A 25,771-nucleotide genomic window follows, 5' to 3' on the forward strand; every position below is an offset into this window, starting at 1 on the left:
ATGAGATAAGGGTTGTCTTAGTTACTTCTCATTGCTGGGAAAAAATGTCCAGTACCCACAAGTTAAAGGAAAAAGGTTTACTTAGTTCACCGTTTGTAGAGGTTTCAGTCTGTAGTTGGCTGGCTGCAAGGCAGAGGGCCATGGCAGAGGAGAAGCAGTCCATGGCAGGGCAAGCAGGAAGAAACAAGAAGTAACCTTCTTTCTTCTTTCTTCTTTCTTTCTCTTTTTATTTTTATTCCATTCAGGCTACAAGGTTTGTTGGTGCCACTCACACCCAGGGTGGGTCTTCTGTTTTTAGTAAATCCATTCAGACACACTCAGAACTATTTTAATCCAGTTAGGAAACTGATCCAGTTATCATACCCCTAATCCAATATCACACATCCATGATCTAGTCACTCCCCAAACCCCTACTTTGGGGAGACATCTAGATACAAGCCATAACAAGTGTGTTTGAAACATTGAGGAGTATTTTGAGAGGATTTTACTGTAATAAATTTTAAAATTTAAACTTTCACCGTATTTTTCAATCATACCACATAAAATGTAATAACTATTATGATATTAGTATTTATATATGCATACCGTTATTTCCCTGATAATGCAATTATATATCACTTTTATTGATAAGGGCAAGATCATGGTGAGAAAAAAATGTGATCTCTATGAACTTTTATACGTATATTATAGAGTACAACACTGCAACACACTAACCCACTGTTTTTAATGTATAAATGCCTTCATTTTTACAGGAGGAAGACAATCTGGTGCTGTTTTATATAACAGTTTTGAAATTATGGGTAAAGCTAATGTCACAGAGAGAGGTGGAGTGCTGACATCCAATAATTCTTCTGATTCTCCAACTGGCAGTGGTTATAATACTGATGTCTCTGATGATAATCTTCCGTGTGACCGGACAAGTCCTTCCTCTGACTTAAATGGAAATTCTGTTTCAGATGAACAAGTTGGTGAATTTCAAATACTAATAATGCTTTGAGAAAGTAATCAATTCTAAATTTATTTCTAGAACATATTTGCTTGTCTTTTCCTGTTTTGGCATGTGGGTAAACACTCTGTCTAGAGTAGTTTCCAAGTTTTACCACAGATATGTTTATATCCATCATAGTACTTATCACGATATGTTACTATGTTACAAGCTTAAACATTTGATGAATTAATGAATTAATGGAATTTAAGAAAAAGCAGACTTGGCTGGGGATTTAGCTCAGTGGTTTCGTAGCCTGCTGCGCAAGCGCAAGGACCCAAGTTCGATCCCTGGTACCAAAAAAAAAACAAAAAGGAGACTTTGTATGTTTTAGTGAATTTTAGCAGAAGTCATTTTTTTTTTTTGGTACCGGTGATCGAACTCAGGACCTTGAGCTTGTGAGGCAGGCGGCAGAACCACTGAGCTAAATCCCCAGCCCAGACGTCATTTTTAATAAGTAACTTTGTTATTGATGGTATTTCATGTAAGTTCTAAATATTTTCATCAATTTTTGCTTATTTCAGAGTTCTGAATATCTTCTATTCATTTATAATTTTTACTGTGGTAGCATTTCATGATGATAGGTACAATAGTAATAGCTACTGCCACCATAACAAAAAATGTTCAAAATTCTGTATTGAAGAAAAATCGGGTCACTCACTGGTTACATTTGGCAAATTTCTTCAACTGTAACAGAAGTAGACTATATGAAAGTTTTAATTTGGTACCTGGAACATAATGAGAATTTAGTAAGAGTACACACACACACACACACACACACACACACACACACTGCTGATCATTTTTTAAATTAGACCAATTGAGCAAAGGAAAAAAGCTCCAAAGAAAACACCTTTTAAAAAATGTGTAATGAGTGGATTACACATTCTTACACTCTCTTGGAAGTGCTGGGGGAGTGGATTAGCAGTTTAATTGGAAAATTTAAAAAAACATAATGGGTACTCACTTAACAGAAGGGTTGAAAAGAACCTAGCTAGTCTTTCCTTCTCTTCTACTAAAATACTTCACAGAAATTCATAGGTCTTTCTCTAACATCCTACTCTGTTTGCTTAAATTCTCTAATACAACTTTCTTTAGATTCTGTGTCTTTTCTTGGCTTATTTCCTTATGGAATTACTGTATTTTTCCTTTCAAATGTATGTGTTTCTCCAGCATTCTATTCTTGGCTCTTCTTTCCTTCTTGCTATTTTTCTACTCCCTGACTTACTTCCTAGGCCATTTCCATAATTTAATAATACCTTTCTTTCCCTTCAGCTATACCTTTGGCACCAACCCTTCACTGGAGTTCTAGAGTTGTTTTCATTGGCCTTTCATACATCAGCATTTAAATATACCATAGGCACCACAAATGCAGTCAGTCAAAAACCAAGTTTATTACTGTTTGTTTGAACATACACATCTTATTATAATGATTTGTTTGTAAGTCTCCTTCCCTTTTTAAAAATTTAAAGTTCTGTATCTTTATATACCCTTTGTCTGGCTCATAGCCTCAGGTCTGAAATCTATGAAGCAAACATGTATTTGAGAAGTCAGATTTTTAATTTTTACTTATTTTTGTGGTTCTGAGGATAGAACCCAGTACTTTCCATATGCTGGACAAGAGCTCTACTGGTGAGCTTCCTTCCCTTCCCTAGGTGCATGTGACACTGTACCCAGCTTAGATTCTTTTTAATGAATCATAATATAGTATGTATACTATGTGTTACATAAATTAATAATTGGATCAGAAACCACACTCTATCTGAAATATTTAAATATTTTTGCACAACATTAGTAAAAGTACTAAATGGGATAAGTAACCTCTCATCATTTCACAGTAGATTTTCCTGCCACATTTACAAAAAGAAAAGTTGTGAATAGGAGATTGTACACTTATGTTTAGTGACTGCCAGTGAGGGGAGGTTGAGGGGAGGGGAAGAATAGGAAAAAAAGAAGAAGTAGGATATATCGTGTACAGATGCAAATTCCCTATGATGAGTGTTATCAATATGTATATCTAAAATGTAACAGTAAATGTTTTGCGTAAAAAAAAAGAGATTGTTGAAAGAAATATAATTACATGTGATGCCTAGGATTTAAAATTGTTTTCTGGATACTTATCATTCTTTGATCATCCTACAAAAAATATCAATCTCTTCCTTATCATATCCAACTATACCTAAAATTGAATTAGAGACTTGTAAATAGATGTAACTGGTAGACCTTTTTTGTTTCTTTAATATTATGCTTCTTGACCTCTATGCATTCAGGAAGGTGGTGATTGTACTTTTCAAAATATTCACATTTCTGAATACAGATTCAAATTTCTAACTTACAAAATAAGAATTTTTATTATAAAGTCTTATTTGAACATGTGCTACATTAATATTTTTTAATCCTACTTTATTAGGGAGTAGGACATTTTCTGTTAAAATGGAATAGGAATCTGATAGGGAGCAGAAGATCTTAATTCTGTCACCCACTATCCAACTTAATAGTTATATGCTTTCTGGAAAAATCACATCTTTTTCTCTCATTTACCTGGAAAAAGTAACACTGATCATCACTAAACAAATGTGATTGAATGAAGTGATCAGTTGAAATCCTTTAGTTCTAAGATCTTTGATTTTTGGTTGATAGTGCAAACATTTTTTTTTTAGGCTGTGTTCCTTAGCAGTTTTAAGTTTCCATATTCCTCAGAATCAGGAGAATGTTATGTTGAACAAGGTTCACATTAACTATTTTTATGTAAAGGTGTTACCTGAAAACTCTGATTTGATGAAAAGGTTTTGTACTTAAAACACTAGTAAACCTGTGTGTTGGTGGCTATTCATTAAGTTTTTGGCATTTTATATAGGATGAAGGAGTTGAATCTGATGATTTAAAAAAAGATCTGCCTCTAATGCCTCCACCTCCAGACTCATGTAGCATGAAGCTGACCATTAAAGAAATTTGGTTTAGTTTTGCTGCTCCTACCAATGTGAGATCTCCTACACATGCATTTTCTAGGTAAAAAATTTTTTGAAGTATAGTACTGTCTGTTGATTTTTCTTTTCTTTTCTTTTCTTTTCTTTTCTTTTTTTCTGTGTGTTCAAGACCAGCCTTGGGGTGAGAGAGAAAAAAGCCCAATAGCCCAAATAAAAGGCAAGGCTATGTAGAAGGCTAGGAAGGCTGGATGACAGGTTAACCTGTGGTTATCTCATGGGAGTGGAATGAGGGTAGTGTTAACCAACATAGGAGGAGGAGTGTTAACAAGCAAACTTTGTCAGATGAAAAGTCAGAGAGAGTGCCTTGGAAGTAGAGCTCTTCAATTCAAAGAAGGATCTCTTTGACCATGTTACCTCGAGGGGCAAACCAGTGAAGCTCCTTTGTAATGTAGAGATGAAGTTAGAGAAGCAGAAGTGGGATGTCAGCCAGGGAAGGGACATGAGATCATTTACTCTTCAGGGATGCAGGTGGGCTTGATCTTGGTGGGTCCTGTTAGAAGAGAAGAGTATCTGGAAGTTTTAGATTGCTGTTTAAACTGGTCTATCTGGAGAGCCAGATGGGGCTCTCTTTATCCTGGAGAGGTGAAACCAGGGGACCTTTTCTTGAAGCTTTACCGCTGTAGGGGTGGTTAAGGAAACAGTGAAAGGTCCTTCCCAGAGTGGTTGGAGGAGTTTTGGGGAAAGGGTTTTAAGATACACCTGTTCACCTGGGGAAAGAGGGGGAGATTGTAGAGTGCCTGATGAGTCGGGAGAGGGGAGAGTTTGATCCACTAGGGTCTGAAGCAGACTACAAGCATAGTTAAGTGTTGGGATGTAGTCGGCGAAAGGTGGTGAGGGATCAGGTAATTTGGAGAACAGGAGAGGTCATCCATACATTAATTCAAAGGGGGTTAAATTTAATGTTTTCGAGGAGCTGAACAAAGCCGCATGAGAACCAAAGGGAGAAGGGTAATCCAGCTTTGTTTTAGTTCCATAGAGAGCTTGGTTAGGTGAGTTTTAATTAGCCCATTAGCCCATTCAACCTTGCCTGATGATTGGGGTCAATAGGGGATATGAAGTTTCCATTGTATGTTGAGTGCCCCTATTACTTTACTTGTTGGGTAATCTGAGAGACAAAGGCAGGACCATTATCGGACTGAATGGAGCATGGGAGGTCAAATTGAGGAATGATTTCTGTTAGGAGCACATGAACTACAGTGGCTGCTCCTTCTGATGTACATGGAAATGCTTCTATCCATCTTGTGAAGGTATCTACCTGGGTCAGAAGATATTTGACCTTTTGTATGGGGAACACGTGAGTAAAATCAACCTGGCAACCCTCCCCTGGTAGCTGTCCCCAGGACTGGTGAGTGTCTATGTATCTGAGGGCCACCTTGGGGACTGGTAGCTGAGCAGATGGAGCAAGCCTGCATTATCACCTGTGTGTGTGTTGTCAGGGATGGGTGGTATACAAAGGCCTGAGAAGGTGTAGGAGGGGTTGAGTCCCTGTGTGGAGTGAGCTATGTATGTCAGTGAGAAGTGGTATTATTTGGTCATTGGGTATGACATGGTGTCCCCGATATAGGAGCCAGTCATCCCCCAGTGTAGCACCTTTTTCTATATACTGAGGGGTATAGCTAGGTTTTAGGGGAGAAATAATTAGCATTTGATTTTGACTTTGGGGAGTGAGCTTTTGTGCCATGCTGCAGGCGGTCTGGTCAGCCCTGTTGTTTCCCTGAGCTATAGGAGAAGAGGAGGATTGATGTCCCGTACAGTGAATGACCCCCACTTGTGTTGGAAGGGTGGCTGCTTGGAGAAGGGCATATATCAGGCGCCTGTTGATGATGGGGGTTCCCTTTGTGGTCATAAAGCCTCTTTCTCTCCATGTGGAACTATGAGAGTGTAGGATGTGGTATGCATATTTGGAATCAGTATAAATATTGCCTCACCTGTTGTGGGCTAAGGTAAGAGCTCGGGTGAGAGCAGTTAATTGTGCTTGTTGGGAGGTAGTATTGTGTGGGAGTGTGTTAGCCTCAATTGTCTGTGTAAAAGTAACTATGGCATATCCTCCCCGCTTCTGGCCAGGCACATGGGTAGGAAACGAGCTGCCGTCAATAAACCATGTGAATTCTGGATGTGAGATGGCCTCTGAGGAGATGTTAGGAAGAGAGGAAAGTAGGTTTTTGTTTGTTTCTGTGCATGAATGGGAGAGAGTTTGAATGGACTCAGGGAGGAGAGTGGCTGGGTTAAGAGAGGGGCAGGACTGAAGAGAGAAGGACAGGTTTTCTATGAAAGTACCATGGAAGAGTTGTAGCCTAGAGGGGGACAGATGTGAGAGGCTATAGCGAGTAAATCCTGTAAGTGATGGGGTGACTTTACTGTCATTGGTTGACTGAAAGTTAGTTTAGAGCTCTCTTGGGCTAGAGAGAGGCAGCTGCCAGGGCACATAAACATGTGGGCCAGCCTTGGACCAGACAGTGTGGTCGAGTTGTTTAAATAGGTAAGCAACTGGGATAAAATGTGACCCAATGTTTTGTTCCAGGACCCCCAACGCCAGTCCTGCTCATTCAGTGACATAGAGAGTGAATGGTTTTTGGAGATCTGGAAGAGCTAATGCCAGGGCAGAGAGGACAGCAGCCTGAAGTTTGAGAAATGGTTCTTTGATGGATGTGCCATCTATAGGTTCATTTGGATCTCCCTTGGAAGCCTTATACAGAGGTTCAGCAATTAGACTGAAATTGGCTATCCATAAATGAAGAAATCCCACAACCCCCAGGAAAGACAGGATCTTGGCTTTGGAGGAAGGGACTGGAAGGTCCTGAATAAGCTGTTTTAGATATAAGGTGATCTCTCATTGTTGATATGAGATCTTAACCCTAAGATATTGTACTGTGGGTTGGGAGAATTGGGCCTTTTCCCTCGAGACCTTTTTATACAAGAAGTTAAGTAATGAGGCTGTGTGTTGTTGGGAGAATTCAAGGGTGGGACTTCACAAGAGCAAGTCATCTACATATTGAAGTAGCATAGAGGGAGAGAGGTTTAATTTTAAGAGGTCAGCAGCCAAGGCCTGTCCAAAGAGGTGTGGACTATCCCAAAGACCCTGTGGGAGGACTGTCCAAGTAAGTTGTTGAGAGTTCACGTATCAGGATCAGTCCATGTAAATGCAAAGAGGTCTTGTGAGTTGGGATGTAAGGGGATGTGAAAAAGGCATCTTTGAGGTCTAGAACGGTGAAATGGCATAAAGAGGAGGGGATGTGGGACAGCAGAGTGTAGGGGTTGGGAACAACAAGGTGTATAGGAAGTACAGCAGAATTGATGGCCCTCAGGTCTTGTACCAATCGGTAGGAACCATTTGTTTTTAGGACTGGAAGGATAGGGGTGTTGTAGGGAGAGTAAACTGGTCTGAGAAGTCCCTTATAGATTAGGCCAGTGATTATAGACTTTAGTCCTTTTAGGTGTCTTAAGGCTAAAGGGTATGTTTGGAAATTGAGTGTCATCCTTGAGGGAGATCTGATTGGGAGGGTGATGTTTACCCATAGAAGGGGTGGAGGTGTCCCAGACCGAGGGGTTGATATATGGCTCCTTGGAAGAAGGTGAGATCAAGTTTCAGGTTGGGGATTGAGTCAGTCAGGTGGGTAGCCATGAGCAGCAGGATGCCGGTAGGGTCTGAATTGGTTGGGTGCAGAAGGAGTGAGGCCCTGAATTTTGTCAGAATATCCCTCCCTAAGGTGGGGGTAGGACAGGTAGGGATAACAAGAAACTATGTGAAAATGTACTGCCTAACAGAGAACAGGCTAGGGGTGGGGTGATTAGTGGGTTTGAAGGTATCCCCTGAACCCCCAAGATAGTTACTGTGGAGGGATGAGTGGGGCCTGAGTATTGTGGTAAGGCCGAATATGTAGCCCCCGTGTCAAACAAGAACAAGATAGGCCTACCTGAGATGCTGGCAGCTACTCTCAGCTCATTGGAAGTGATGGCTGTAGCAGCTGCTGATGACCCTGGGCACCATCAATCCTCCATTGCCAGGCTGATGAGCTCTGACAGAGATGTCTCCATACCTGTTGACTGGGTTTGAGGAGGGGATGGCCTCTTACCTTTTTGGAGAAGGGAACAGTCAACCCTCCAGTGACCCATCTGCTTGCAGGTGGTGGCTTGGGATTGGGGCATTCTTTAGCCCAGTGTCCAGTTTAATTACATTTAAAGCAGGCCCCAGGAGGCCTATCACGAGTCAGTGTGTTCTTGTAGGACAGTGGTTTACCCTGTAGGGCTGCTGCCAGCATCTGGTAATTAGTCACCTTTTCTTGTTTTGCCTGTTCTTCACGGTTATTGAACATCTTAAAAGCGACATTGAGGAGCTCGGTTTGCGTGGTCTGGGGGCCCTCCTTAACCTTTTTAAGTTTTTTTCTGATATCAGGGGCAGACTGTGAGATAAAATGAGTATTAATAGCAATCGTGCCCACCTGAGATGTAGGATCAATTTTAGTATATTTTTGCCATCCCTGAGTTGTCTCTCTGATCTTATCAAATCCTTTTGAGAAAGGAAATCCTCTTTAAACCTTCTTTGACACAATCATATAATCCCAGAGGTCTCTGCTTGGGTCACCATCCTATTAAGTCCAGTCAGGTTAGGTATCTGGTACTGCCTGTGTGCCCACTAGCTTGGTTGGGTCTGTGGCATGGAAATCATCTGCTGCTGCCTGGGCTGCCCTCCAGACCCTCTGGCATTCCTCTGGGGAGAGAGTGGTTGAGAGAATCATGTAAATGTCTTGCCAGGTCATATCATATCACAGGACTGAGTAAGGTAGCAAAACTTTAATATAGACATCAGGATCAGAGAAGAAGGAGCCTAAGCATTTTTCAGTTTGAGAAAGATCAGAGAACAAGAAGGGGGACATGTACGCTAACAATGCCCTCAGTCCCAGGGAACTCGAGGAGAGGCATCTGTGTGGCTGGAGCTGATGTTGGAAGGGTGGGTATCAAGAAGAGGTATGGGGTGAGGAAATGCAAGATGGCAGAGATGAGGGAGGGTCTCAAGATGGCAGAGGTGAAGAAGGGTCACAAGATGACCGGGATGAAGAAGGGGATGTAGAAAGGTCACAATATGGTGGGGATGAAGAAGTGCTCGAGGAGATGGAAGAAGAGCTTACAGGATTATAGGGTGGGGGAGGTATGAGCAGTGAGTGATTGGCTGGATCGAATGCATCAGTCGGGAAGGGTAGAGTCGGGAGGGGTGGACGACAGACTTTGGGCTAGAAGTACCTGAGAGGGTGAACAGGTTTGACAAAGGGAGGGTCAAGAGCTTAGGTAGAAGGCTTATAGATAGGGAATTTCTGACCATTTGCCATTGCATTGACAGAAATTGTGTAAATCACTCAGTATGTTAAAATCAAAAGTACCATTTTCGGGCCATTGAGACCCATTGTCTAATTTGTACTAAGGCCAAACCTGATTACAATAGAAAACAAGTCCTTTTGGTTTAAAGTCTGGTCCCAGCAATCCAAGGGGCCTGAGTTGTTCCAGGAGGCACCCTAGAGGCACTGATGGGGGGGTTGGATTTTTGGGCTCCCATGCTAGAACAGGTGAGGAGGCAGCTCCCTAGGAGAAGGGGAAAAGAGAGGAGCATCCTCATCTCCTTTGACAATCTCTGAGTGAGTCTCTGGAGGGAGAGAACAAGAGGAGTTGGGCTGATGGGGCATCCCCCAGGGGCACGGTCCTAGGCCCAGTGGCTGAGGGGTCTCTCTGACTAAGTGCTTGGATTTCTGAGAAGTCCCCAGAGGGAGAGAATGCGAATGAGACAGAGGACCCGATGAGAGAGAGGCTGGCCTACTCACCCAGAGATTGGTGACCGGTGCAGATGTGTAGCCTCAACAATAACAAAGGCAGAAAGCCCCAAGAAGGTCCTGGCTCAACAGATGTGGTCCAAGGGAGATGGCCAAAAGGCCAATCGACCCTGACCCGCAGGGGATCGTCACTTAATTGACCACCTACCTCCCAGGTTTTCGGCACCAGATATGTAAGGTAAAAGAGCCGAAAACCAAGACCAGACCAGACCACAACAAACCATTATTGCAGGGATGATCTGGCGGGCTGTCTCTAAACAAAGGAGAGACAAAAGCCTCTGTTGATTTTTCTTAATTTCAAATAGCATAGAACTCTGCTTCATCCTTTTTCAGTATTACTTTTCTGATGTATCTGTACCCCATGAATATTAGAATTGCTACTTTTTCCATCTCTTGCTTCATGTTTTCTGTAGACATTATTCTCACCTATTTGACCCCGTATCTTTACTAGTACTTTAGATTTCTTTTTCCTTGTTGTCTTGCCTTAGTCTTCTGTTTATTCTTAAAAAAAAAAAAAATCTCTTGAAAGGCTTTTTCTCCATTTTCATTTTTAGTTATATTTTCGTAATTTACTAGTGGTCAAAAGGAAAAGAAAGTAATTTTGCCTGAATAAAATAGCCAGTAAGTGAGGTAGGAATGGGAAATTGTTTGAAATGTAGGTTTTGACAGTTAATGGTTTTTAATTTATTTTAAAAGGCAACTGAATCTTTTAAGCACTGCAACTCCAGCTGTTGGTGCATGGCTTGTTCCCATTGACCAACTCAAGTCCTCTTTAAACAAATTGGAAACTGAGGGAACCTTGAGAATTTGTGCTGTTATGGGATGCATAATGACAGAAGCATTAGAGGTATGTCCTTTAATAGTGCAAGATATTATACAAATTTTACTATTGAAAATGACTGTTAATTATGTTTGAAAATATCAGACCTGCAAGTTCTTAATTACTATAGATCTCTTATTGTAGGATCATACATATCATTCTAAACTGTTGTTGCTTGGTTTCAGAATAAAAGCGTACATTTTCCCTTAAGAAGTAAATACAACAGGCTTACAAAAGTTGCCCGCTTTCTTCAAGAAAATCCTTCATGTTTACTGTGTAATATATTGCATCACTACTTGCATCAGGCAAATTACTCCATCATTGATGATGCTACAATGGTGAGTTCTGAAACCATATGTTATCTTTAAAGAAGTTGCAATTTTGTTAGAAGACCATGAACTCTAAGGTTTAATGTGCATGTTGAAAGGCTGAAGATGAAATTTGGTTAGAAATATAGATCAGTCAACAACAGTGTGCTCAAATTAGTGATTTGGGGGTTGGTACTACAAAAGTGTTATTAGAATCTGTGAACATAGATGAGATTTCCCTGCATAATATTTTGAATGAGAAACTGATCAAAGAATCCTAAAAAAAAATGCCAAAGTTAAAGGGAGTAAAGAGATTGAAAGAACTATACAGAGCACTGAGATGGCAAAGGAAGGTAGCAGAAAGAACAAAACTGTATCTTGGAAGCTGAAGGAATTACATGTTTCAAACAAGAGAGTAATCACCAAAGACAGATTTAACATTGTGATTTAATAAAATGTTGCATTTATGATTGGAGAGAAAATATATAATTGTGCAAAACAATTCATCTCTGACTCTAGAAAGTGAGATAAAACATCATAATTAAAATTTTAGAGCTCTTCTCAAAGGCTTCTAGCCAATAGAGCATACCTAACAATGCATAGCCAAATTAGAGACCAGTGTATCAATACTATTGATAGCCAGGCAAGTGAAGAATCTCTGGTAAGTCATACCATTGGCATTAGCTTTTCTGTGGTGAGGAAAACCCTTAGCAATGACTGTAGAGTACAAGAAAGAGGGAGAGATTACATGGGAAGATAGAAAGCCAGAGGCTAAAGAGTGCCAGTCTTTCTTTTATAAACCTTTTTGTGAGAACAGCATCCTATCAGAACTATGTTAATGTATGTTCTACCTCTTAAAGATCCTACCACATCGTCACCTTGCTACCCTGGCAACCAAGCTCTTAACACATAAATAAACCCTGAGTGATATGCCCAAACCATATCTGAGCCATAGCAGGTTCTGTGGTCGACTTGAAATCCTGAGTAACTTTGGAGAAATTACTTAACATCTAAGTTTTAATTTCTTCATCTCTAAAGGAGGATTTATGGATGTAAATGAGCAAATGTATGCAAAACTTTAATGGTAACTCATTATTACGTTAGTGTACTTATGCCTTCATCATGGTTGTTACAGAGTGATGGACTTCCTGCTTTGGTAACTTTAAAGAAAGGTTTAGTTGCACTGGCAAGGCAGTGGATGAAGTTTATTGTGGTGACACCTGCTTTTAAAGGAGTTAGTTTACACAGACCTGCTCAGCCACTGAAACCTCAAGCACCTGTGAACCATGAACATGAAGATGGACTTGGGCTGGATAATGGAGGTGGTCTTCAAAGTGATACTAGTGCTGATGGAGCAGAATTTGAGTTTGATGCAGGTAATTTTGTAAGCATTTGTTGAGTATTTTCTCACCCCTCACAATTAAGAGAATTTTCTTACTGTGCATAGTTACTATATTTTTTCTCTCAGTTATGTGCATGTTGTATTAATAAAGCTAATATCCAATTTTTTGTGATACTGGATGTTGAATCCAGGGCTTTCACACTGAGCTACAGTGCTAGCCCTTAAAAATTTGTTTTTAGAGCCTCACTACATTGCTAAGTTGCCCAGGCTGGGCTGGAAATTGTAATTTTCCTGCCTCAGCCATCCAGAATTGCTGGGATTATAGGTGTATGCCACCATGCCCAGCACTACTGTATCTTTTTTAAAGCTATCAAAAGTCTTTGATTTTTCCCATAATTATTAATTTTTTTTCTTTTTGGTACCGGGGATCTAACTTGGGACCTTGCACCTGCAAGGCTGACGGTGGAACCACTGAGCTAAATCCCAGCCCTTTCCCATAATTATTAATATAAACAAATCTTTTAGCTGGATATTATATACTTGATAACATGTGTTTGTGAAAATTTTAATAATTCATGTCCAAAGTTTAAGATATCAAGGCTTAATTATACAAGTATGATTTTTGTTAATCCAAATACGTGTTAACAATTTTGAATCTTTTTACCGACTTGATTTTATAACTTTAATCCTGTGAAATACAATAGATTTCTGATCTATCTAGTAGAATGGATTCTTTGGATAACAAGAATGTTTTGAATGAAACTATTAAGGCTTCTTTTAAAAATTGCATTTATCTGTTTAGCTGTTTTTAAAAGGGCCTTTGTCATATTACCTTATGCATGCTTGAAGCTCAATTTAAGTAAATTTGAAAGCCTGAATGGAGCCTACGATTCTGTTAACAAAGTGGTGGTGTCAGAACAAAGAGACTTGATACCCACTTTCACAGAGTACCTGCACACTTTAATTTTTTGCCAGAGGTTAAGTTTTATAATTCTCATGACATGTAGTTCAATGAAAATTTATCCTACCATGTTTTGACAAATATTAAAAGTAGCATGGGATAGAAGAGTAGCCCTAACATTAGAGCTTTCAGAGTATTAATGTATAATATTTTACTCAATATAGTTTTTGAAAAATAATCTAATAAATGAATGTATTATAATTAACAGACTAGATTTTATTAATTATTTTCAAAATTTCATGTCTGCACAAAGGGTGAAAGAATAGTAAATGAATTGAATATCCCTTCTAGAAATTATCTGCAGATGTACATGTTAATCTATGGCATTTTGTACATTCTTGAGCTTGATTAGTTGATTTTTGGTCTTTGTGTAATTTGCATAGCATCTGTGAAAGATTGAATAGAAAGTATTTGTTCCTTTTTTGAGACCAAGAGGGTTGGAATTGAAAAAGTAAATATTATAGCAAATTCTACAATTTGTCAAATTATGAAGCTGAAGGAACACTGGGATTGACATTTCAAGTATATGTGGGATAATATATACCTCATTTCTTTTTTTTGACCTATTTCAGCCACAGTCAGTGAACACACAATGCTACTAGAAGGGACAGCTAACCGGCCACCACCTGGTAGCTCTGGACCTGTAACAGGAGCTGAGATAATGAGGAAACTTTCAAAAACTCATACCCATAGTGACTCTGCATTAAAAATAAAGGTATATTATTGCTGGTTTTTGATTAAAGTGATGCAGACTTATAGAGAAGATCTAAAGTTTTGTATCTCAAATTTAAGTATTGGATATCCATCCTAAATATTCAAAGGTGTTTTTCTGTTGAAATTAACTTGATTAGTAACATTTTTTATGGTACTAGGAATTGAACACAGGGCCTTTACACTAAGTTACATCCATAGACCTCTTAAAAAAGTTTTTATTTTCAGAAAAGGTTTTGCTAACTTCCCAGGCAAGTGTTTAACAGCTCTATATTGTAAGTGCTCTTTTATCTCCTACATTGACATCCTTCCCAACTCTTTTGCCACCTAAGTGATGATTGGTAAGGCATGTAGAAAAGCACAGACTGTTCTAATTTTCAGAGAGGGCTAAGACTTCAGAGAGCTTCACAGCACTGGTGGTCTTTGCCTATAGATTTCCTGCTCTTACCAAAAGCCTCTAGTTTACTTCCAGGTGGATACTTACGTTCATCTTCATTAAGAAACATGAGGGAAATTTGCTAAAGGTAGACAGCTTTCCTTTCTTTAGTTTCCATAAGTATCTAGACCTTTCTTTGATAGTATTCGTCATGATACAGATCATTTCAGTGTGAATATTTTTAGTTTTTTTAGGAAATATTTTATTTGAGAGATTGTATCTGGGTATTTGCTGGTTCATTTCATAAGCCGTAGTGGAAAGAAATATTTCAGATACTTATTTTTTTCTTTATTAGCTCTGAGGATCTTATTTAGCACCTCCACAAACATCCTACCCATAATTTTCTGATATTCTGGTGCTCTTTCTACTGTTTCCTAGCTATTAACTAGTCCTTTATTTCCCACCAACTCTTGGATATGCTGTGCTAGGATCTGTATATCTTGTCACTTTACTCTCTTAAGATTTAGAAGGAAATTAATGACACATAGTTAAAATAAGGGGGTCAGGCTTTAATATAATGATGATAATAAAGGTGGCCCTTTGTATTGTACCATAGAGTTATAGAACATGATTACATACCTCTGAGATTCAACACAATCTTAGTAAGACACCATCGGTTTTGGTATTAATGTACAGAATAGCTAGCAGTAAGGACAATTATAACAGTAGTTGTTGATAGCAGTAAGAGCAATTGTAATAGTTATCAGTAGCCATTTTTATATGTGTAAGAAACCCTGATTTGTTCCTTCTAGGGCATTCATCCATATCATTCTCTGAGCTATACCAGTGGAGACACTGCCACAGATTCTCCTGTGCATGTCGGGCGTGCTGGAATGTCAGTAAAGGAGAGTCCAAGGAAGGAGAGCCTACTCAGCTACCTGACTGGAAGCTTTCCAAGCTTGCACAATCTTCTGGAAGGGACTCCTCAGAGAAGTAGTGCAGCTGTGAAAAGTAGCTCCCTGACTAGAACAGGTATAGCCCCTAGATTTGACAATTATAAATGTATTTTAATTATAAAATTACATTTTTATTTAGATGTATACTTTTGGCTGCAGAGTTCATCTTACACCTTATTTTTGAGAAAATATTTTAGAAGACAATTTGTGCTGTTTGTAACTTTTACTGTCTTCATGCCCTTTGCATTATTAGGTGGTAGGACTGACTAATATCAACCTAGGCATTTGATATGGGATATGACTAGACCAACCAATGTAGGATCTCCACCCTGTTATAATAAAAATAAGCTACTTATTAATGATTTAGTATCCAAATTGCAACATCATGCAGGAAGAGTTTGAAAACATCTATGAAAAAAAGATATTTTAACCTGACTTTTTGAAAATAATTATATAAATCGCATTTTCTGTTCTTTAGTACATATATAATTCTGTACTCAGGAAAACTTTATTTTCAGGAAATACAGTGGCCACTGATATGTTATCTGAACATCCTTTGCTATCTGAGCCATCATCCGTGAGTTTCTATAATTGGATGTCAAATGCTGTGAGTAATCGAGGAAGTGTGGTACAAGAATCTCCTGCAACAAAATCAGGACACAATAGTCTTCCAACAGGTATTGAGTTATAATATTATTTGGCTTAACTAAGTAGCACACATAGTTATACCAAATTCCTGTTTTTAATAGAATAATTAAAATAACATAAGATATTTAAGTGTTCAGTTGAAATGAGCCCATTTATAAATGGCCTTGATGATACCTCAATTGAGAGAGTAAGTAGTTAAGAAGTCACTCAGTATTCTTGTGGAAAAGCAGATAGACCAGATATAAACACTAAAAGGAGGTAAATTTTTAAAATGTGGTCTAATTGCAATCATATTATGGACCTACAACATTAAATAAATATTTTTAGTTTATCCACATCCCTCTGAGAAATAATGGCTATTATTCCTACATTCTTTATAATGACTAAACAAATATTCACTTAAATCTAAGAGTACCAGGAGGCATAAAGTAAGATTCCTTTACTTGAAGAGGAAGGCAAATGAGGGCCATTTATTTTAGAAGAATATGTATACAGTATTGGGCAGAAGACTGGCAAGAAATTCACCCAAGAAGTAATGGTGGCTATATCCAGAAATACACGTGAACTTACTTTTCTTTTTCTATTTTTCTGGGTTTATTTTATTTTATTTTTGAAGTTTAGTAAATGAGTGTATTATTTTCTTATATATGCATTACTTATATATGAAGAATATATGAAGTAGCCTTTAATGCTGTTTACTGACAGCGACTAAAATTAATCCAGGTAGCAGCTATTTGAATTTCAAGTAAATTCTTTTCAGAGAGAAAATATAAATGTATGAAAAATGAGTTATGGGTAACTACTCACTCAGGTCTTTTTCTTGCTGGTGTGGACCACCTTCATTGTAGAACTATTCCTAATTCTAACTGCATGCTAGTTCTTAGCACTGACCCTCAGCTGAAGAAGATAGAAAGATGGTGCTTCCAACAGTTTTTGGTATTATTTTACCATGAGTTTCACTACTGTATGGAGTGAATATAGTTTAAAATTTAGGAGAACAAAAAGGTAATGATTTCCCTCTATGTAAATCATTTGCCTAAGTTAAATGATAAATAGAGCACAGAGGAAAAAGTGCCATTTCATTTTTGTTCTGCCTCAGGAAAGTAGATATATAATTCTTGAAGTGCCTGCTACTGTTTGTAACTCTTTCTCAGGCCAAAGACAATGGAATATCAGATGCTTTTCAAAGATTTTGTAGCCAAAAAATTCTACCTTTGGATTGACTGGCTCTCATACATGTATAAGAATGATGATGTTTTCTGAAAATATTAATTAATTTCAGTTTTCATTAAAAATTTATATCTGTAGAGTAACCTAAAAGCACTTTTTTCTTTCTTTTCATTTTAAATGATCTATAATAGGACTACAATACAGGCTTCAAAAGTTTACCTTCCTGTGCCCTTTTATGTTGTTTCTATTTTCCAATAATTTACATTTTATTCTTAAAAATTTTACTCTGTTAGGTGTTGCACCCAATCTTCCTACAATACCCTCAGCCTCAGATTTCAACACAGTCTTGTCTAGTGACCAGAATACTTTGGATGGAACACATTCTCAGCATAGCACTAGTCAGGATGATGTGGCAGGTGTAGAAGAAGCCAACCAAGGGTTTCCTGCTGTTCAGCTTGCTGATGCACAGGTGAGCCAGTCTGGGTTTCTCTAATTAGAATAATGCCTCTTTCAGTGGTACATAGCAGCTGGAACTATTAAACAATATGCATCTTAGAGTGCTAGTGAAAATCTTTATTTTGTGCCTATTTTCTGAAAACCATACAAAATGGAGGAGCCTTTTAAAAGTATATGGATTAATTATAAATACAAATTAAGTTTCTATAGATGATCATTAAACAATCTCTACTATGTAGTAATGTTTTTATTATTTGTAACAATTTGGCTAAGTAACACAACTAGAAACTTTAATCAAATCTAGTATTCTTTTAAAGTGGTGAAACTCCATTGAGTGAATAATTGAGAAGCATTGATGATTTTTGAACAGAGGAATAAGGTAACCAATACTGTACATGTGGAAATATTATATGAGTAGCCAAGTGTTAAATGGACTAAGGGAGAGAAGCCAGAGATGAAAAGGTGAACTGTTGAAATAGTTTCAAGTGGTAGTGAAACTCTAAACTTAAATGATTGTGGATTTGAAAACGTAAAAGGAAAAGAGTGTGTGGGTGCTTTATTTAATTGATTAAACATGATAGGGTGAGTGAAATTTTTGAAACATTTTTTTAGTTTGACCAGAAGGCAAGTGGGAGAGTGGGGCAGTGATATTGAGAAATGTGTTTTTTTCAGGATAAAAGAGGCTTCAATAATTTACATACCTATGAGGAGTTAGGAAGGAATGAAAACAAACCAAAACAAGAAGCAAAGAATAGTTAGGGGACAAAGCCAGATTTGTGGAGAAATGAGATGTCATGAAATTTAGAGTCAATTGTAGAGGGAGGTGCTTTGGACATAAGAAATACTTTTTTGCTAAGAATTTTTGGAAAGGCAATAAGGACAGTATGCAACTATAAAGGTAATTTTGTAAATTATTAGCTTCAAATTTTCTCTTACAAAAGAAGGTAATTTTGGGGCCAGGGGTTTAGCTCAGTGGTGCCACCACCTGCCTTGCAAGTGCAAGGTCCTGAGTTCGATCCCCGGTACCAAAATAGAAAGAAGGTAGTTTATGTTTAAAATGTCAGATATTTTAATTTTTCATGAATTTTTTTGTTTTGGGCTATACAGCAAGTTCATTTTATTTCTTAACATTAATTCAGTTTTAGAGATAAATTCACTGTTACATATAAGACCCTAAAATTCATCAATAACATGAATATTAAATAATACATTAAAAATTGTAGTGTGTACATTAGTTTAGCCATGCGAGAAACATAAGGTGGCCTCAAAGAAAGATAGAACTATCATGATCCAGCAATTTCACTACTGAGCATATATCCAAAAGACAGGAAATCACTATGTTGAAGAGATATCTGCATGTCCGTGTTTATTGTAGCACTATTAACAGTTTCTAAAAAATGTAAATAACCTAACTATTAACAGAGGAATGGATAAAGAAAATATGAAATACAAAATAGAATAATATTGTCACAAAACAAATGAAATCTTGTCACCTGTGATACTATAGGCAGAACTAGAGATCACTATGTAGAATAAATTTAAGCAAGGTATAGAAAGGCAAGTACCACATAATCTCACTCATATGTAGGATTCTATCTCATTGAAATTGAAAGCAGACTGCTGATTACTGGAGGCTGAGGAGGAGGGAGGGAGTAAGGGAAAGAGGGTTGAGGAAAGTTTATCAACTTACAAATTGAAAAAAAAAAATTCAGGTTTTCTGTTGCATAGTAGGGTGACTGAATAATGACAATGTACTGTATATATATTTTTTTAAAAGCTAGGAAAAAGTTACAACATGAAGTTTCAACATGAAATGATAAATGTTTGAGGTAGATATATGTACCTTAACTTAAACATTACACAGTATATACATTTATGAAAACATCATACCCTATAAATATGGATAATTTTTATGTATCAGTCAAAAAATTTAAAAATTAGGTAAGGTGATTTTGAAATGTGTGACGGTTGGAGTGAATGGAAAGATGGGCAGATAGTGCTGAGGATCTATTTAAGGGTTTGGGTTAATACTAAAGTACCAACCAATGCAATTACATAATTTTCTCTCATTATTCTTAGCAGCTAATGTGTAGCAGTAGAAGAGAATTGTTTCATGGCAAATACGGTGAGAAAATGAGGTGGAGGGAGGTGTAATATAAAATCTAGAAAATTGCTAAAATGGAGTTTAAGTCAAAGTTGAAAGGGACAAGAAAGTTGGAAACTAAGTGCTGCTGGAATCACCTGTATGGTGGATGAAGTCATTCAGGATGATAAATTGGGATGGGGAAAAAAGAAAGTCAGAAGTCAAAGTCCCTAATATGTATGGAGGATTAAGCAGGAGAAATAGATGACAAATTAGGAAAAATGGAGTATGGTTTAAACTGTGAGGAGGGAAGAATTTTTCCATTGGTGTTGACATAGGACAATGAAAATGTGGACTTGGGTTTCACTACATAGTTGTCACTCACCATTTAGATAGAGTTTTTAAGCTTCAAAAAAAGTCACCAGGGAAAATGTACAGAGTTTGGAAGAGGCCGTGGAAAGTACTGGGTAGCAGCCATGTTTAGTATGTGAAAGAATAAAAAGGAGCCAAAAAGCAAAGAATGAGTGCTTACAGGAATCTACTGTTGAACATGTGTAATTGTTTCTGTTTGAGCTCATGGTAACCATGAAATTCAAATAACTAGACCTTTAATTAGAATATTGGATTTCCATAAGCATGTAGGATACCTAAAGTATAAAGGAATTTTGTTCTCAGAAAATAAATGTTAGATAACCATTACAACCAAGTGGCAGTATTTAATTATAAGGCAGATATTCATAATGTGACATTTCAAATGTTTTTATATTAACACAGGAAGTTGATAAACTACTTTGTGAACCTAATATTTCAGTTTTTTAAAAATAGAGGTACAGTCATGCCTTTTTTAAAAAGCAAGATTATTATGATTTAAACTAACGCATCATTTTATTTTCCTTATACTTCAAACATTCAAGAAGAATAAGGGATCTTTGCTTTAAGCAAAACTAAGACCAATTATACAAGATAATTTTTTGCTTCACACTATGGGACTAATATGTACTGTGATGGCATGAGTAAGAGAAAAACTACGTAAATGAACTATAAATGGAGCTAATGTGAAGGTTTAATGTCTTTCAGGTTGTTTTTAAACCTCTTCTGAGTCATACAGGGATCCAATCACAGGATACAATGCCACTCTGCTACCGAATGTACTTTGGAGAACACCTTTCATTTTCAGGGACACTGGATTGCCTTAGAGCAGATATTGTGGATTCAGACACAGCCAAAGAGAGAAAAGGCAAAAGAGCAAGAAGGTGTTTTGTGCATTTCTATGTAAAATTTTGTCTAAGAATACCTGTTTGTTTTTAATTTTGCTTTTTTCTAATTTTAACATGAAAGTAATTTTAATATCTTAATAAGAAAAATGTTTCTATTTTAAAAAGTAATATCCACATTTGCTTACTGATAAATGCATAGCTTATATTTAACATAGTGAGAGACCTTTTTAAGGCATTTTTTTACTGTTAGTACATAGATGAGAGTTGTCCATAGTATATATGTTGATATATGCACTTAGCATTTATGTATTTGGTTTGTAGTAATGGGATATTTATGATGTTATGGTTTGTAATTTTATGTATTTTTAGAATTGATTCCTAACTTTATTTCTGAGTTGACTTTTCATATGTAGTATTTTATATTAGGAAAAGTATAGAAGTCATATTAAGAATATAGCTATCAGGGCCGGGGATTTAGCCCAGTGGTTCTGTTGCCTGCCTCACGAGCGCAAGGACCCGAATTCGATCCCCGATACCAAAAAAAAAAAAAGAATATAGCCATCAGAAACAAATATATAGGAATACTAAATGTAATGTGATGAAATTTAAGAATCATCTTTTACTGACATTTTGTATTTTCATGGATACTTCTTTAATGTCTTTACTACTTGCATAGACAATAGTCCATTAATAGACTTAACTGATCTTTGAGGAACTTGGAATTTTACTTTGGGTAGGTCTTTTTTAAGTGAATAGTAATAGTGGAATATGATCATGTTTATGACAAGAAATTTTTACAGCATGCTTGGTTTCATCCTATTTTTGCCTTTGCAAGGTGTTATAAATTAAAAGGAAAGTGCATTTGCATCTAATATATAGCTAAGTAAAATATATTTTTCATTTGAGATAGTTTATTTAAAATTTCAAAAAATTTAACTTAACAAAATTTGTTTTTGTCAAACTCCATGCAATAATGTATAGAAAACGGTGGCCTTCTTAAATTTTGTTTCTGATCAAAATACCTGAGGATTTTGTAATGTCAGAGCAATGCAGAAATTACATAGTCTTTTCTATTAAGTACTGGGAGATTTTTGCTTTTCATAGTAGTATGTGACCATACAAGCTGAAACTGAGAAGTGATTTTAAAGATCATTGAGAAAAAATTACTTTTCTTTTGAGACCTCAAAATATATTCACCAAAACATTAAAAATTATTTTACTCTTTATTATAAATGCATAGAAAAATGAAAATAGTAAAACTAATATTTAGTACATTAGAATATAAAGTATTAAAACATTGAGAAACTGTTTTATTTCCTTGTAAAAATTTATCAAAGTATAGTTTGAGCAATTGCCCTATCAGATAAAATACAGAATGAGCATCTTTTCTGTACATTGACAAAATGTCATATTCCTTTTTAAGTAGTAATTGGTTCCGACATTTTATCCTTTGCACTTTCAACATCATGCAGTATCTTCAAGTTCCATATACTATAAATTTTTGTCAGCATTACTTCTTGTGGAATATCTTCATACTTACTGTCACAGACACTTTCTTCTGTACGTTAATAAGTTCATCTTCGCTTTGCTCTTCTGGTTACATAGCTAAAGTCTCCTTAACAGTGGAAGTATTAGCATTTTCTTGGCCAGCTGTTTCTTTTCTAACTCCATTTATGTTCAGTTGATTTGACTACCAATATTATCATTTTTGTTTCTTTGTTTCATTTTTGTTGTTTAATTTCCTGTTTTGATTATTCATTTTTGTAAAATGCCACGATGCCTTATTGGGAAACAAGGGTGCATCACAACTACACAGCCATATGCTTTGCTGTCTGCACATACTGAGTAATAAAAGAGTAACAAGTCTTTAAACTACTAAAAGACTTTGAAAGAAATAATTGGTCAATAATCATCATGTACGTCTGTTGTTTTTGTAGTAATTTGTGGGCTGAAGAGCTTGTAGCGAGTTTGTACTTTATTCACAGTAAATATTAGTTAAAAGTTTAAATCATGTTGTTTGGAGATTGTTAAACCACAGTAACTGAAATTTATTCAAATTGGAACTACCATATCTAGATAGTAAAAAATTAATTATCCACATACCCTCCCTATTTAGGATGATACGATTAAAGCTAAACTTGAAATTTTACTTATGCTAGCTGGCTTTCACATAAATATAAGCAAATTTGTATTTAAATGTATCTATTTGTACAGATAACATCTTCATACATAATTAGAGTATATATAATTAGATTATATAGGTGATATATAATCTACATATAATAGATAACATATAGAGACATAGATTTTATGTTTATATTATTATATATGTATAATTAGATTATAATTACAATCTAATTATTGACCTAGTGATTGCCTTGTAAGACTGACAGACTTGACCTTTATCCAACCATGCTTCCCTTTTTGTTTCCAGAGAAGTTCTTTAAATGACTCTCTGGATATAATTCTTTTGTCTAGCCAACTTAACATTCCTTTTAATTTTTCTACTATCATACTAGGTCTAAGTGCTTACAAGGAACTCATTAACTTTTATTTTTTGCATCTCTTGTAGTCACACTTTAAAATTTTTTATTACAGCACAGTGTGGGGGAAAAAAGAAAAAGCATAATCTACTGTATCTCTTGCTTAAAATTTATTTAAATAACTTGTACTATATTAAATCTTGGAGATTAGTTTGCATATAAATTTACAAAGATGTGCAGTTCTAGAAAAAAAGGAAGTAAAACCTGTTCTTTTCTTTTTAACATTTTAGGCAAGGCCATGTGAATCTTCCTCCACTTGAGTTCAAACCAGCATTAATGTTAGAAACCTTTAGCATCAGTGCTGTGGTAATGGAAAAGTCTGTGTGCACTCCGCAGAACTCTACCAGTGCCCTTTCTTTTCATGATCTCAACAAGCGTTATTATAATACCTTCCACTGCAACTTTACTATTTCCTGTCAGTCAATAAGCCAGCATGTAGATATGGCTTTGGTTCGTCTTATTCATCAGTTCAGTACAATGATAGATGATATCAAAGCGACTCAGACTGACATTAAACTTAGTAGATATACAGCTGGATCTGCTTCCCCAACACCTACTTTCAAAACTAGAAAACATCGAGATTTTCGTTCTTCTGACTTCAGCCGAAGTTCTAGAGGAAGTCTTAATGGTGGCAACAGAGTAAATAATGTAAAGAATAAACGGACCAACAATGAGAATAACAAAAAGGAATCTCGAAACAAAAATTCATTAGGAAGATCTGAAAGAAGAACTTCAAAAGTGTCTAGGAAAGGTTCAAAAGATGTGGTGGATCACATGACTATTCATATGGATGACTCTGATTCAATTACTGTGTCTGAACAAAGCGAGCCTTCAGCTGAGTGCTGGCAGAATATGTACAAATTACTTAACTTCTATTCACTTATCTCTGATCCAACAGGAATATTGGAAAAATCTTCAGAAACTTTTGGACCAGCAGGTAAGAGATATTTTTCTGATTTAAAATTTTCTGTTTAGAGTAACAGTAATACTAAAAAAGACTGTAAGTTGTGTACTATACTTTCTTTATGTTACAAGTGGATAATTGAAATGCAGAGAAATTGCCAGTCACCAAAGAGAAAAAATAGTAGTGATATTTACATGTCCTACTCTCTTGCTTCTCCTCCTCCCTGACTCTTATATGGGATGCTCTTTTTAAATTTTTATTTTATTCATAGTATATGTTTACAATAGATGAAATTTTACATTCATCTTAGGGAGTAGGTACTCATGATGTACACATCATGTATCTTGATTTTTTTATTCCCCTTTTGCCTTCCTCTGTCTCTAGATCCCCTTTCCCCATTTTCATTACTATTATTTTTTTAGTTCATCTTTATGACATATAATGTTTACATTCATTGTATGTGGTACGTGTTCATGACACATCTTAAATCTTTTTATATTCTCTTCCTCTCCTGTCCTCCCTTAACCTCTCTTGGACCCTCTCCCAATTGCAAAAGATCTATCTCTCTGTTATCAGTGTTTTATTTTGCTCTTTATTTGTACTTTGCATTACTCAGTGAGAGAAACCATACAATATTTAAGCTTGTGTGTCTGATTTGTTTCACTTAACATTATGTTTTCCAGGCATGTCCTTTTTCCTGTTCTTCTTTATAGTTGAGTAGCATATTAAGGAATTTAGCCAGACTTGATTTCAGGTATCTGACTCTATTAACTTTCAGTAGGAACTTGGGAATATGTTGAAAAAAATTTTTAATTATTTTCTTGAGAAGGCTTGTTGAGAAAGCAAAGTGTAAGATGATGTTTGGAATGTCCTTCCATTTTACAGTTTTCATATTTAAAATTGTACAATTCCATTACTTATAAAGGAGTTCGGAGCCCTACAGATCCAACATGTAAAGTTGTGTTTGAAAATGAACAAGACAACAACAGTTTAACTAAGACACAGAGGAAACGTAGCTTGGTAACTTCTGAACCTCAGCATGTTACGCTAATAGTCTTTGGGATTGGCATGGTGAACCGCACACACCTAGAGGCAGATATTGGTGGGCTAACAATGGAATCAGAACTGAAGAGGATCCATGGCAGTTTTACCCTTAAGGAAAAAATGAAAGGTATGATGATTTTCTAATATTAGAGTGTCACTTTTCTGAAGAAAATCAATGCCATGTATCCAGAATTTCTCATTGGCAGGTTTTTTGTTCAGAACAAGAGACTTCCCAAATTCTGAGGTTGAGTAACACCAAGGACTTTAAATGTAATTGAAGATCATTGAATTGAGGCAACTTTGATTTCTCATGAAAATATTTGAGCACATAGACATTGAGTTAATGTATCAAATGACCAGTGGCACTTAATCACTGTCTTTTAATGACAACTTATAAAATTCCTCTAGTGGCTGAAAAGTTTAAGAAAGTAATTAAAATTT

At 36.5% G+C, this 25,771-nt stretch overlaps 1 protein-coding gene across 11 annotated transcripts in view; it reads left to right on the forward strand.

The window, feature by feature from the left end:
- Positions 1-25,771, forward strand: part of Bltp1 (bridge-like lipid transfer protein family member 1) — a 241,252-nt gene that overhangs the window by 139,050 nt on the left and 76,431 nt on the right. For all 11 annotated transcript variants that reach the window (XM_021236449.2, XM_021236454.2, XM_021236453.2 and 8 more), the window contains exons 37-48: positions 753-964; positions 3,843-3,994; positions 10,488-10,638; positions 10,797-10,949; positions 12,055-12,295; positions 13,795-13,937; positions 15,122-15,341; positions 15,784-15,942; positions 17,377-17,552; positions 20,700-20,875; positions 23,613-24,319; positions 25,212-25,457. In XM_021236449.2, the coding sequence (XP_021092108.2) occupies positions 753-964; positions 3,843-3,994; positions 10,488-10,638; positions 10,797-10,949; positions 12,055-12,295; positions 13,795-13,937; positions 15,122-15,341; positions 15,784-15,942; positions 17,377-17,552; positions 20,700-20,875; positions 23,613-24,319; positions 25,212-25,457 (2,736 nt within the window). The remainder of the gene's footprint in view (positions 1-752; positions 965-3,842; positions 3,995-10,487; positions 10,639-10,796; positions 10,950-12,054; positions 12,296-13,794; positions 13,938-15,121; positions 15,342-15,783; positions 15,943-17,376; positions 17,553-20,699; positions 20,876-23,612; positions 24,320-25,211; positions 25,458-25,771) is intronic.

This window comes from Heterocephalus glaber, unplaced genomic scaffold (genome assembly GCF_053883595.1).
Source record: "Heterocephalus glaber isolate CG9 unplaced genomic scaffold, H.glaber_assembly_v1.0 deba00001586, whole genome shotgun sequence".
Taxonomy (NCBI): Eukaryota; Metazoa; Chordata; class Mammalia; order Rodentia; family Bathyergidae; genus Heterocephalus; species Heterocephalus glaber.